This window comes from Patella vulgata, chromosome 3 (genome assembly GCF_932274485.2).
Source record: "Patella vulgata chromosome 3, xgPatVulg1.2, whole genome shotgun sequence".
Taxonomy (NCBI): domain Eukaryota; kingdom Metazoa; phylum Mollusca; class Gastropoda; family Patellidae; genus Patella; species Patella vulgata.
Window position 1 is genome coordinate 45455512 of NC_065881.2, and position 11762 is coordinate 45467273.

The 11762-nt window shown below is 34.8% G+C and overlaps 2 protein-coding genes and 1 long non-coding RNA gene across 3 annotated transcripts in view; 2 read left to right on the forward strand and 1 right to left on the reverse strand.

The window, feature by feature from the left end:
• LOC126814582 (DNA replication licensing factor mcm4-A) overlaps nucleotides 1-6423 on the reverse strand; it is a 29598-nt gene extending 23175 nt beyond the window's left edge. Inside the window, exons 1-2 of the mRNA XM_050539828.2 lie at nucleotides 6239-6423; nucleotides 273-308 (exon numbers count right to left, since the gene is read on the reverse strand). Of these exons, the coding sequence (XP_050395785.1) occupies nucleotides 273-308; nucleotides 6239-6335 (133 nt within the window). The 5' untranslated portion in view covers nucleotides 6336-6423. The remainder of the gene's footprint in view (nucleotides 1-272; nucleotides 309-6238) is intronic.
• Nucleotides 3681-5937, forward strand: LOC130012251 (uncharacterized). Its single transcript, XR_008787637.1, has 3 exons — nucleotides 3681-3827; nucleotides 4231-4463; nucleotides 5888-5937. It is a non-coding gene; the product is annotated as an uncharacterized LOC130012251 (long non-coding RNA).
• A 283-nt stretch (nucleotides 6424-6706) lies between the features above and the next one.
• Nucleotides 6707-11762, forward strand: LOC126814600 (malonyl-CoA-acyl carrier protein transacylase, mitochondrial). Its single transcript, XM_050539867.2, has 4 exons — nucleotides 6707-7700; nucleotides 8208-8295; nucleotides 9185-9405; nucleotides 11219-11762. The coding sequence occupies exons 1-4, from the start codon at nucleotides 7020-7022 to the stop codon at nucleotides 11612-11614; spliced, it is 1386 nt and encodes a 461-aa protein (XP_050395824.1). The 5' UTR covers nucleotides 6707-7019; the 3' UTR covers nucleotides 11615-11762.

Here is an 11762-nt window from a genome sequence, read left to right on the forward strand (position 1 = left end):
GTTGAAAAGTGTTATTTTTGCAGGAACGATTTTTAGCTGTTGTAATTTTAGAAGATTTTTTTATGGCTCCTCTATTTTTTTCAAACGTGAAGCACTGCAACAGTTATTAGAGAAATCTATAACGATTGATTTTTCTTTTGTATACAGTTTGGGAGGGCAATTTGTATTTGTAACAGTATAAAATTAGAAAACCGAAATTAACTGACTTCAACTTCCGCTAAAAACAAACACATCCGAATTATCTTAATGTCATTCTCATAGATGTAACTTACGGGTCGTTGTTGCAGATCGTGAACTTCTTCTTGAAGCTGAAAATAGACACAAAACCAATTCTTAACATTTAATCAAATTGAAGCCAAATGATGACCAATTTCATGAAAAAGTCCAAAAGGGGTATGCCAGTTGGGCTAATGAAGACAGGCATACGCCATACAGTGTGTTATGAGGGAAATTTTGACCGGGCAGCGGCGCTACGGTCTACTCTTACATTGAATTCCAACTGCCATGGGATCTTTTACGTGCACGGGACCTCGGTTTTTCATCTCATTCGAATGACTAGACAGCTGTCCTTGTCAGGCGCTCCGTCTAGCATCACTGACAAGTAAGGCTGGGAATCGATATGAAATTTCAATATCGATTATCGGCAAGAATTTGTCAGCGATTATCGATATAATCGATTATCAATCATTCTTCCGGAAAAACCGAACTATACCGACCTGTTATTTGTGTTGATCGAGTTACAGTAGTGTTATTTTCCTAGTCTAATACTGTGCCGAAGTACGTAAAAAAATCAATTAATGTAAAATAATTAGTTGTTAAATGTAGGATTTGTTCTTGATTCATTTGAACCTTTTTTTTATTCCAATATCGCCGATAAATACAAAGACAATACATGGTTTCTCTTTGCAAGTTACTGGCGATCACACAGTGTTACTAATAATAGAATAAAATATAATAGAAGGCGTCTATTGATTGGACAATAAAAAAATAATTACCAGCTTTCAAAGTAGAATTTTTATGATTGGTTAATTTTGACGAAAACCAAAGTAGAATTCTTCCAAGAAATTACGAGAGAAAAAGATATTTTCCCGGGAAGTCAAAAACGTGTTTTGTATGGGCTGTATCTGACATGATTTAGTAATAATACATGCATTAGTGCCATTAGTAACTAAATTAAGTTTGCTGTATCTGACATGATTTAGAAATAAAAGCTGAGTTGATCATTAATAATACAATTACTTTTATCGTGAAAGCAGACAATTTCTCTACAAATCAATCAAGAGCAAAGAAGGGAGATAATTCAAATTTTACTATATCACGTGCGATCGTCATTGTTCACAAAGTGCGTGACCTATTTTAGTTTCAACTAGTAATAACAACAAAAACAACGAAAATATTAAAATAATGTATTTAAACTTAAAGTTTAGTTTTTTTTAAAATAATATATATTCAAAATGTGCCAGTTTGTAAGCAGAGGGGGAAAATAGTTGTTGTGTTGACGTTGTGTATTCGTTCATTTGTCTGCATGCCAGACTACAGCAAGTTCAGTCATGTGAAAGTGACCATAACTTGCCGTCAGAAGGTAAATATACCGATAATCGATATTTGAATTTCAATATCGAGTAGCGTATCGCTAAATAACTTCTACCGATTATCGATTATATCGATATTTTTTGCACAGCCTTACTGACAAGGGGGAAACCACGCCAGAAAATCTGGATGAACTTTCTCGGTCAATGCAGGGATCGAACACTCGACCTCCAGGCTAGAGAGCCAGCGTCTTACCCACGTGATCCCCGAGTAAGATAACCTTTATAGGTCACAAACACTGGTTGATAAACGAAAGATGTTTCACTACATTGGGCTGGGTATGTTTAATTAGTTCTTATAGTATAAAATTAACTTATTTTTAAAATTTTACATGCATTAGTGCCATTAGTAACTAAATTAAGTTTGCCAGGTGAAACTATGAGCATCCAATCGTAGCTAAAAACAAGCAGATCAGTCAACATTTTAATGCTAAGGTAAGGGCAGGCGAGCGTATTGTTTTGATGAATGCGCCGATTAAAATAAGCCAGCGTTTTTTAAGACCAATCTGCTAGTAAATTACGTCGATCATGAGACTTGTTCTAAATGGCGAATCGCCGAAACTGTAAAAGTGCCTAGAAGGGCTCATTGGACAAATCGCAACTTGTGGTACTGGAGTTAGAATCCATGCTTCGGCAGTGGCGGCAGACATTTTGAAATGAAATAAAATGAAATGGAGTTTCAGGGCTCTATAAAAGTTGAGTGTGCCTGCGCACACACTTGAAAATGTGCCTGCAGGGTCATACTGAAACACAGGGATGTAGCCAGGATTTGGTGAGTGGTGTAAAAATATATGCGGCGAGCGGAGCGAGGCAAAACAATTTTTGGGAGGGGGCGTGGTCTTTTATGAAAATTAAACCCTTCTTGGTGTATTTTCAGAGCATCTTCTGCCTTTTGTATTTGGTTCAGTGCAAATCAAATTTCCATTTATATATTCAAATTTTACCAAATTCACTTAATTTTCATCAATGATACAGGGATCTAAAAACTTTTTGACACCACCCGACCGAGCATAAAATTGTCCCGCCCCACTCTGTTTCTCTGGATAGATAATAATAATAATAACAGTTTATTCACAACTACATGTACAAGCATGAGTATGGAAGTTACAATAGATAAGTTGAGGACCTTTCGGTATTTGTTGTTTTTTTTCTTCAAATATTACTTTATTACTTTGAGATTAAAAATTAAAACGATTCTTAAAACGGTGTTTGTGTTTTATTTGAGTACAACGAATTATGACAACAGGTAGATATTGATAATTAAAACATGTATTATTTGACTCGTTTGTAAAGTTGTTGTACGTGTCTCACGAATATTATTATTATTACGGTGGAATGAGAATCAGGTCAGGCAGAAACTGAGAAAGCTCTCATCGTCCTCCTAGTCCTACTCTCGGGCCATAGCAAATCCACGGTCAACACAGGTAAAAAATAAAATAAGAAACATCCTGAAAATTTGAAGGCATGTGTTGGACAATTACGACATTCAAACCTACGGCCTACTCTTATATCGAATTCCAACTGCCAACAGTGCCAAGGGATCTTTTACGTGCACGCCAACGTGTACACGGGACCTCTGTTTTTCGTCCCATCCGGACGACCAGACAGCTTTCCTTGTCAGCCCCTCCGTCCTGCATCTCTGACAAGGGAGAACCACGCCGGAAAATCTGGATGAACTTTCTCGGCCAATGCAGGGATCGAACACCCGACCTCCAGGCTAGCGAGCTAGCATTTTACCCACTTAGCCACATGATCCCCCAGACATTTTGAGATCATGTGATATTAATCATGTCTCCGACTGGCTAATAAGAATGGATGGCCTGACAATATACGCTGGACACAGGCACACAAGCAAATTTGATCGCCAGCAAAAATATTCGACTGAAAATATCTAACCTCTTAGATATGAGCGATCCATCGGGTGGATGTTTCGCCAAGAAGAATCGTTGTCACTGTGAAGGGGCACACAAGCTATTTTTTTTTTCAAGCAATTTGCGCGATTGGGCGAAAAATTACGCTACATTCTGGTGGTAGCTAAGTCAATTCTGTAGCGATGCTAAACGCCGCTAGGAGCGCTGGCTGTAGTATTTACAGACATCACAAAAAGTTGACCGAGAAAAGTATACGTCGTGTTACGCCTTGTCATGAATATTCAAAGTGTCAAACATTGACCACGTGATGTTTACCATCGAGAAAAATAGATGAACTTGCTGTCGAGTAGGATTTTGAGAAGCTGAGGTAAGATTTTCTGATATTTTTCATGAATTGAAAATTTGAAGTTGAGAGAAATTTTCGAAAAAGGCCCTCGACGCTCAAGATTTTGGTATATTTGGAAAGCCCAATTCATTAACTACTTAGTTTGACCATTTGTTAAGTCCGTATCCCCCGTAGGAATTCGTAAAATGGCTGAAATTGAACCATGTGGAATTAAAGGGAGGTAACTCGTGGTTGATCAGGGTTCAGACCATAATTAACCCCCCCCCCCACAGACTTCAGTGTAAAAAAAATGATGTTAGATTTGGACAGGGTTTTTTATTATATTGAATGTTACTAAAGCTACCAACCAAACTTTAGCCAGACATTTCACTAACAAAGGATAAAAATTGTGAATGTTGTTGACCACCTTGGATTTTTTTTTCAGGAACTGTAGCTGAAGAAGTAAGCTACATAATATATACTCATCCAAATCCAAACATAGCCAAAGGCGATCCCTGATATTACTTGGTACAACATAAAATAGACAAATGATGATGATATATAGGCCTACTCATACAATTTGCATGAGGACTATAAAAAGGGGGGCTTGAAACTGACTGTTTCTCAGCATTCTCAAGAAAGTCCATAATTATTATAAATTTGGTATGAATCATAGAAGTTAGTTTAATTTATTGTTTGAAATCAGTGTTAGTAATCTTATTTTTGTTATTTTAATATTTGTGATAATATTTATTTTATTTTTAACATTTTCTACCTGAAAGAAGTGGCCTGATGCGTCAAATGTTTTTGTTTATTTTGAAAAATATCGCATATGAATAATGTGATTATTTTATATTGTTATTATTGTTTGTTTTTGTAAGATACATGTATTAGAAATCTTATATTTGTTGATAAATGTGATAATGGTTTCTTTTTTTTTATCATTTATTTTAAACCGGTGGGTGAACATTTTTAATTTCATATTAAAAAGTAACAGATATGAATTTTGATCTTATTGTGATTTTGTTTTTAATATTTTTATATTTTTATGACATAGATAATGTCTCGGCAAGATGTATCACCATCTGAATGTTTATATTGTTTTTATTTTCATGGGATAATGTCTCAACAAGAAAGCTAGACTTCTACCACTGATATTATAATATAGTATATCGTAATGCACATGTATCACAAATTAATTTTTTTAATACTCTTTCATGTAGATCATATCTTACTTTTTATAAGCTTACCTTTTAATTTGGACTCTTTTAAGATATTCAAATGTTTTAATTATGTCTATTAATTATGTCTGTTTTTATTTGAAATTGTAGTGATGTTGATCACAAAAATGTAGCTGTTATATAAATCATAGTTTAATTGTTAATTTTCATTCCTGAAACAAACAATTTCAAATTGATGTACATGGCAGCTTCTAAACAACTAAAGCAGTTGGCGTGGCAAAGGCGGCAAATCTGCCAAAAGCTTACAGGTTTATTTCTCATTTTGCCACACACTTTCATGATTTTTAAAAATATCCACAGTATACGTTAGTATAACCGGTTTATAATTGTTGTATGACTGTGAATGGCCAGTGGTCAATGGCCTCGGAACCAGTAGGTGCCCAATTACATACATAAACTTGTTTCTCTTCGACATTGACATCATACAGTCAAAAATTGTGATTTAAGGTGTTGTCATGCAAAAAATAAATAACAGAACAGACTGAAAACACTTTTATGTGTGCTTATTCATTAAAAAATAAGCCTCTGTATTAATGTCAAAGCGCTACAATTTAAGTACACACAAATTTGAAAAAATTTTTGCTGTGATTTGTGCGAAATCGGCACGGATCCCAACTTTGAACCTGTGTAACATTTAAAGTATATACTAGAATATTATAGCGACAATTTGGCTTTATCAAGTACATCTAGATCTTTAATTAGTGCAATTTTCATAGACCTATCTTGTATAGTTACTGAGATATTGGCTTCGGTCACTTTTTTGCGGTTTTTAAAAAAAGCCGTTTTTTAGCGCCTCTGGTTTGCCTTCTTTAAAACGCTATAACTTTTTTAATTTTCAATATTTTTTCGAAATTTTTTCAGATTATTCATTCTAGATAGTTCACAATTGCAGTATCGTTGTCATTTTTGAGTCAATGGTTGTATCTGAAAACCCGTTGGCAATGCTAAATTCTGCTCCGATCTTGATACACTTGTTGACGTTAAAATGCTGAGATGTACGCTTTTAGGGAAATAACAAGGTTCTGGAAAAAATAACATTTAAAAATAGCTGCCGGTCGCTGGTCAGTTCCGTTGCGTTGAAATTTTACTAAGAAGACTGTAAGACAAAGTAAATTCAAAGTTCACCAACTGACCAAGTCCTCTAGTTCTCCTCTACTTACTTCGTTCTACTTAGTTTATTTAGATTCTATTTCTAATTATTCTAATACTCACGAGATTTCTGAACATCATTTTCAGTGTTTGGACTTCCAGGCTCCGAACTTCGACCGCGTTTGCTTCGTCTTCTTGGGGTAGTTGCTGGGGACGACATCGTGGAAGAGAGTTTTCAATGATTTAATCAAGACCCAGCTCAGTGTTTCCCGCGAAATAGTTGTACACAAAAAAGTCACGTGGCTGGAAAGCGCGCGAAAGGGCATATATATATTTGGGAATATTTAGTCTTTTACAAGCACCAAAAACGTAATTGTCTTTAACTATTCATAAAAATGTTATATTGTCATGATACATCTAATACATCTGAATTAGCCTAATGGTGTTATTTTTTGTATACTTTCTAATGTATTTTCGAATTAAATGCATTTAAATTAATTCAAACGATTATTTCGTTTCATTTTGTATAAATAGGTGTAAATTTTAAAATACCAATTGTAGAGACTTTGTTTTCCAGACGTGTTTCTTGGATTAACCAGACATTATTTTGAGGATTCGATAGAAAGAGACCAAAGAGATCGATGATGCAGAGCCTTTTATATAAGACTCTGGGTTGATGAGTTGATGCTATATCGCACCTACCGAAATACCAAAACTGTGCTTTATCGACCAATGCAAGAGAGGTTACCCCCCCCCCTCCTCACACATACACTTTTTTTAAGCCCCCCCCCCCCAAAAAAAAAGAATAATTTAAATGAGAAAGTTGTTATTATTACATCCTTAGGTATCTATCCATTTTCGGCATATGATTATCTTAATTTTTTGTTGATACTGTAAGAGCAAAATGTGTAACAATAAGTTACAGAACATGTTATTCAACATTGCTACAACAAGGTCGAGACTGATTTTAAAAAAATATCTACAAGTTCAATGGAAAAGAGAAATTTGTAAGACATCTATGCTTTACTCGGAAGGGAATCTGCAAAATATTGAATCAGAAACAGGAAAAAGAATTCCAAGACGTATTTTAAAAAGAATAGAAGCACGGGGATTAACTGAAGATGATGTTATTCAAGGCAGTCATCAACCTGTTAATAAAGGTACCGGTATTTTAATGGGATCCAGTGATAATTTGAAAGTGTTAGTTGACGACATGGTAAAAGAAGGAGTTACTGGTACACATAATGAATCTGAGTTTCCATCTGACAAGATTGATTACACTGAGATAAAGAAGACTAGAGATCAGACAATTACTGCTTTCAGACCAAAGACTAATCCTCTGGATACTAGTTTGATATTATTTCCCGGCCAGGGAAGTCAGTTTGTTGGAATGGGAAAAAAGCTACTGGCTTACAATGGTGTGAAAGATTTATTCGAAATGGCAAGTGATGTGTTGGAGTATGATCTTTTAGATATTTGTTTGAATGGACCAAAGTCGCAACTGGATAAAACAGTTGTATGTCAGCCAGCAGTGTTTGTGACATCCATGGCAGCAGTAGAAAAATTACATGAATTACATCCACAGGTACAAAAAATACACACATTATTTGAATAAAAAATAAAATATGTAGACGTGATGTAAAAGTCCAAATCAATTGAAATGTTGAAGTAGGATGTTGCTGTAGAGGGTTGAATTTACAGAGAACATATCTTATATTCTAGCATTATATAAGGTCCACTGTTTTTTATCATCAGTTTTTTCTCTGAACCTTTGAAGATTTTGAGAATTTTTGTACATATTTTGTGAGGGGAATCCATTTGAAAATTTCTTTAAAAAATGATAAAAACAGGGCCTTGTTCTGTCTTCCCCTTGCCATAAGTTCTAAAAATAGTCATAAATCAAGGAAAAGAGTCAAAACATTTACAACTACCTCCTTGTACAAGTGTATATGTACATGTTTTTAAATATTAATAGATTGTAAACAGGCATCGTGGCCATGAAACGGTACTGTCATGATTAAAATATTTGCTTAATATATTGCATAAAACTTATATAAAATTAACTTGTTTTCGTTAATTCATAATTTTTCAGGTGATGAAGAATTGTACAGGGACAGCTGGGTTTAGTGTTGGTGAATATTCATCTCTTGTTTTTAGTGGAATGTTAACATTTAGAGATGGTAAGAAGAATAATACAACATAAGACTGTATTCATATTGGGATTATTATCCGTATTTAACTTTAGTTACCAATGCACTTAGTATAGATGTGAATGCAAATACTTTGGTCCAGATAGAAAGTATATGTATGATCTTCCTTGATCTGAGTTTGGGTAAAAAGTCTAAGAAAGTCAGATATGTTATTGCTCTTGAGATACTTCATATACATCAAAAATAGCCTGTAAAAACGTTAGAGTCAACATATTTCATCTGATTCTAATATTATTTTATATTCATGAATAATTATTCTACAGTTTTCATCTAAATTTAATGAAACTCCATTGCTAGGTGGCTTGTTATTAATTATTTCTGAAATTGTAGCCTTTCCAATGATTAAATTATCTCTTGTTATGTTTAAATATATGTAGTTTCTTTTACAGAGAAAAACTAATGGGCCTACTGTCTTTTCTGAACCGTTCAAATGGACATACATGCGAAAAACTAATAATACTGCCTTTTCTAAAACATTCAAATGGGCGGACATGTGTCATTGTGGACACTCTTTTTGAATTTGAGGGGATTTTTGACCAGCAGTCAAGTCAAGGAGAATTACTTTCATTACATAAAAGAATAATATTATCTTCCCTTAAATGAACCACAATGAGAATTGTATAAAACAATAGCTACTAATGACAACAACAGCCACCAAGCACATGGGCACTACATTGTTTGTAGTCTGAATTGCAACTCTTCCTGCCAAGATACTCTTGGCTGTAGACTATCAGATTCCAGACCAAACAGAGTGGAGGTTGTAATATACATTTCCTTTTATTGGTAACTTTTGATGTTTCACAAGATTCAAGTGAACCGATAATAATATGTATCTCTAATTTCTATGAACCTCTTTCAGCTGTAAGGGTAGTTAAGGTGCGAGCAGAAGCCATGCAGAGAGCATCAGAGATTATACCAAGTGGAATGATGACAGTTTTTGTAGGACACAATAGTAAACTGAATTTTGCAATGCTAGCAGCTAGAGAATACTGTTCTCAAAAACTACATATTCGAGAACCAGTTTGTTGCATAGCTAATTATCTATATTCCGATTGTAAAGTAATTGCTGGTAATGAAGAGGTAGGTTTGAGTACATCCATGCTAAAATTAAGATCACACTAGTGTACAATATTTTGGACCTGAATTTGGGCACAAATTATGATTTTTATACGCCCACATTTTCATGTGGGTGGATGTATTATGTTGTCGCCCCTGCCCGTCCAGATGTCTGTCCACAATTTGTTTGTGGACACTCTGCAGGTCACAATTTTTATCCGATTTTGATGAAACTTGAAATACAGGTTTATCTCAAAGATCTTGGTTCCTTTCGATATTGGCATGTATCAGATCAAAACTTCATGGATTATGGCTGGCATGTATCAGATCAAAACATAATGGATTATGGCTCCTGATTGTACGAAAAATCATGGTTTTAGCTTGTGGGCACTCTAAGAGGTCACAATTTTTATTATACACTCACATATTGTTGTAGCCCCCGTCCGTCCGATTGACTTTAAATTTATACACAGTGTTTAAGGTCATGAGACGAAGAAACCTAGCGATTTTCACTTATTTCTGATAATTACTGCCAGAGTTATGGCCCTTGATCACTTTGAACAATCTTGTAGACTCTCTCGAGGCTAAAGTTAATATCTGATTTACTTTAAATTTATACACAATGTTTAAGGTCACGAGACGAAGAAGCCTATTGATTTTCACTGATTTCTGATAATTACTGCAGAGTTATGGCCCTTGATCACTTTGAAAAATCTTGTGGACGCTCCCGAGGCTAAAGTTAATATCCGATTGGTCCATCTAGAGGTCACAATTTTTATCTGACTTAAAAAAAAACAACGTTGAATTATATTACTGTTACACCGTAATGACAACTGAGTTCGTGTTTAAGGTCACGAGACGAAGAAACCTATTGATTTTCACTGATTTCTGATAATTACTGTAGAGTTATGGCCCTTGATCACTTTGAAAAATCTTGTGGACGCTCCCGAGGCTAAAGTTAATATCCAATTGGTCCATCTAGAGGTCACAATTTTTATCTGACTTAAAAAAAAAAACAACGTTGAATTATATTACTGTTACACTCGTAATGACAACTCAGTTCGTATTTCGTGAAGATCGGACCAAAACTACTGGACAAAATGGCCGCTCTACGTGGCAAATAGTGTAAAAGTATGTAATATCAAGGTTGTGGATCCTCTAGAGGTCTCAATTTTCATCCGATTTTAATGAAACTTGAAATGTATGTTTATAACCCAAAGATCTTGGTTCCTTTCGATATTCGTGCATATCGAATTGTAACTTCCTGGATTATGGTGCCTGATTATATCACCGTTACACCATAATGACGGTTGTGTATGAATTTTGTGAAAATCTGACTTAAACTGCCGAATAAAATGGCCTGTAACTTCCTGGATTATGGCCCCTGGTTGTACGAAAAATAGCTTCCCTTTTTTTGAGCATGTTCTCTGTCCATCTCTTGCAAAATGTGGGCGTATCTTTCATGGCAACCACTTGTTACATTTATAGTATTAAAATAGGTCGGGGGGGGATAACCCAGACTAACAAATCAAACGTTAAACTATGTCAACAGAACTACAAGTATTATTAACCCTAGACTACAACCTGCCGTACATGCTGCTATTAAACGTGTGTGTGAGACTTGCGCATGACTTGCCTGGGTTTGGCACACTAGAAGATTGCAGACTGATCGTAGAGACTTTTGATCTGCGAGCTACCAAACCCTGCAAGTCAAAACATGTACATTGGGTTGTGAGCTAGACTTTAACTTACTGCTTCAAATAATTTGTAATACACACACATTACTCAGTGTATGGGACAATTTAAGTAGTCTTTTGATTCTAAAACTATTTTTCAGGCTCTTCAATTTATAGAGGACAACAAACAAGATTTTAATATCAAAAGAACCAAACGTCTTCCAGTTAGTGGAGCTTTTCATACTCAATTAATGGAATCCGCTTGTGAACCTGTGGTTAGGGCATTGAAAAATGTTGAAATCAAAAAACCTTTGTTTCGAGTCCATAGTAATGTAACCACCAAACGATATCACACGGATAGTGAGGTTGTTAAGTTACTTAGACAACAGATCATCAAACCTGTTAAATGGGAACAGATTTTACATACGTTATATTCAAGACCACAAGGAGAACATTTTCCAAACACATATGAAGTTGGTCCAGGCAAACAGATGGGAACTCTTCTTAAAATTGTGAACTCAAAAGCACATCAAAGTTATACAAATATTGATGTGTGATTGTTGTGTGATTGAAACAAATTGTGGTTATTAAAGGTTGAGAAGTGGCACATAGTTTACAAGAAGTCTAATAATAAACTGATAGTAATTTATGTAACTGATGATAAACAAATGTACCTATAGGTTTGTAATAAAATATATAACAAAT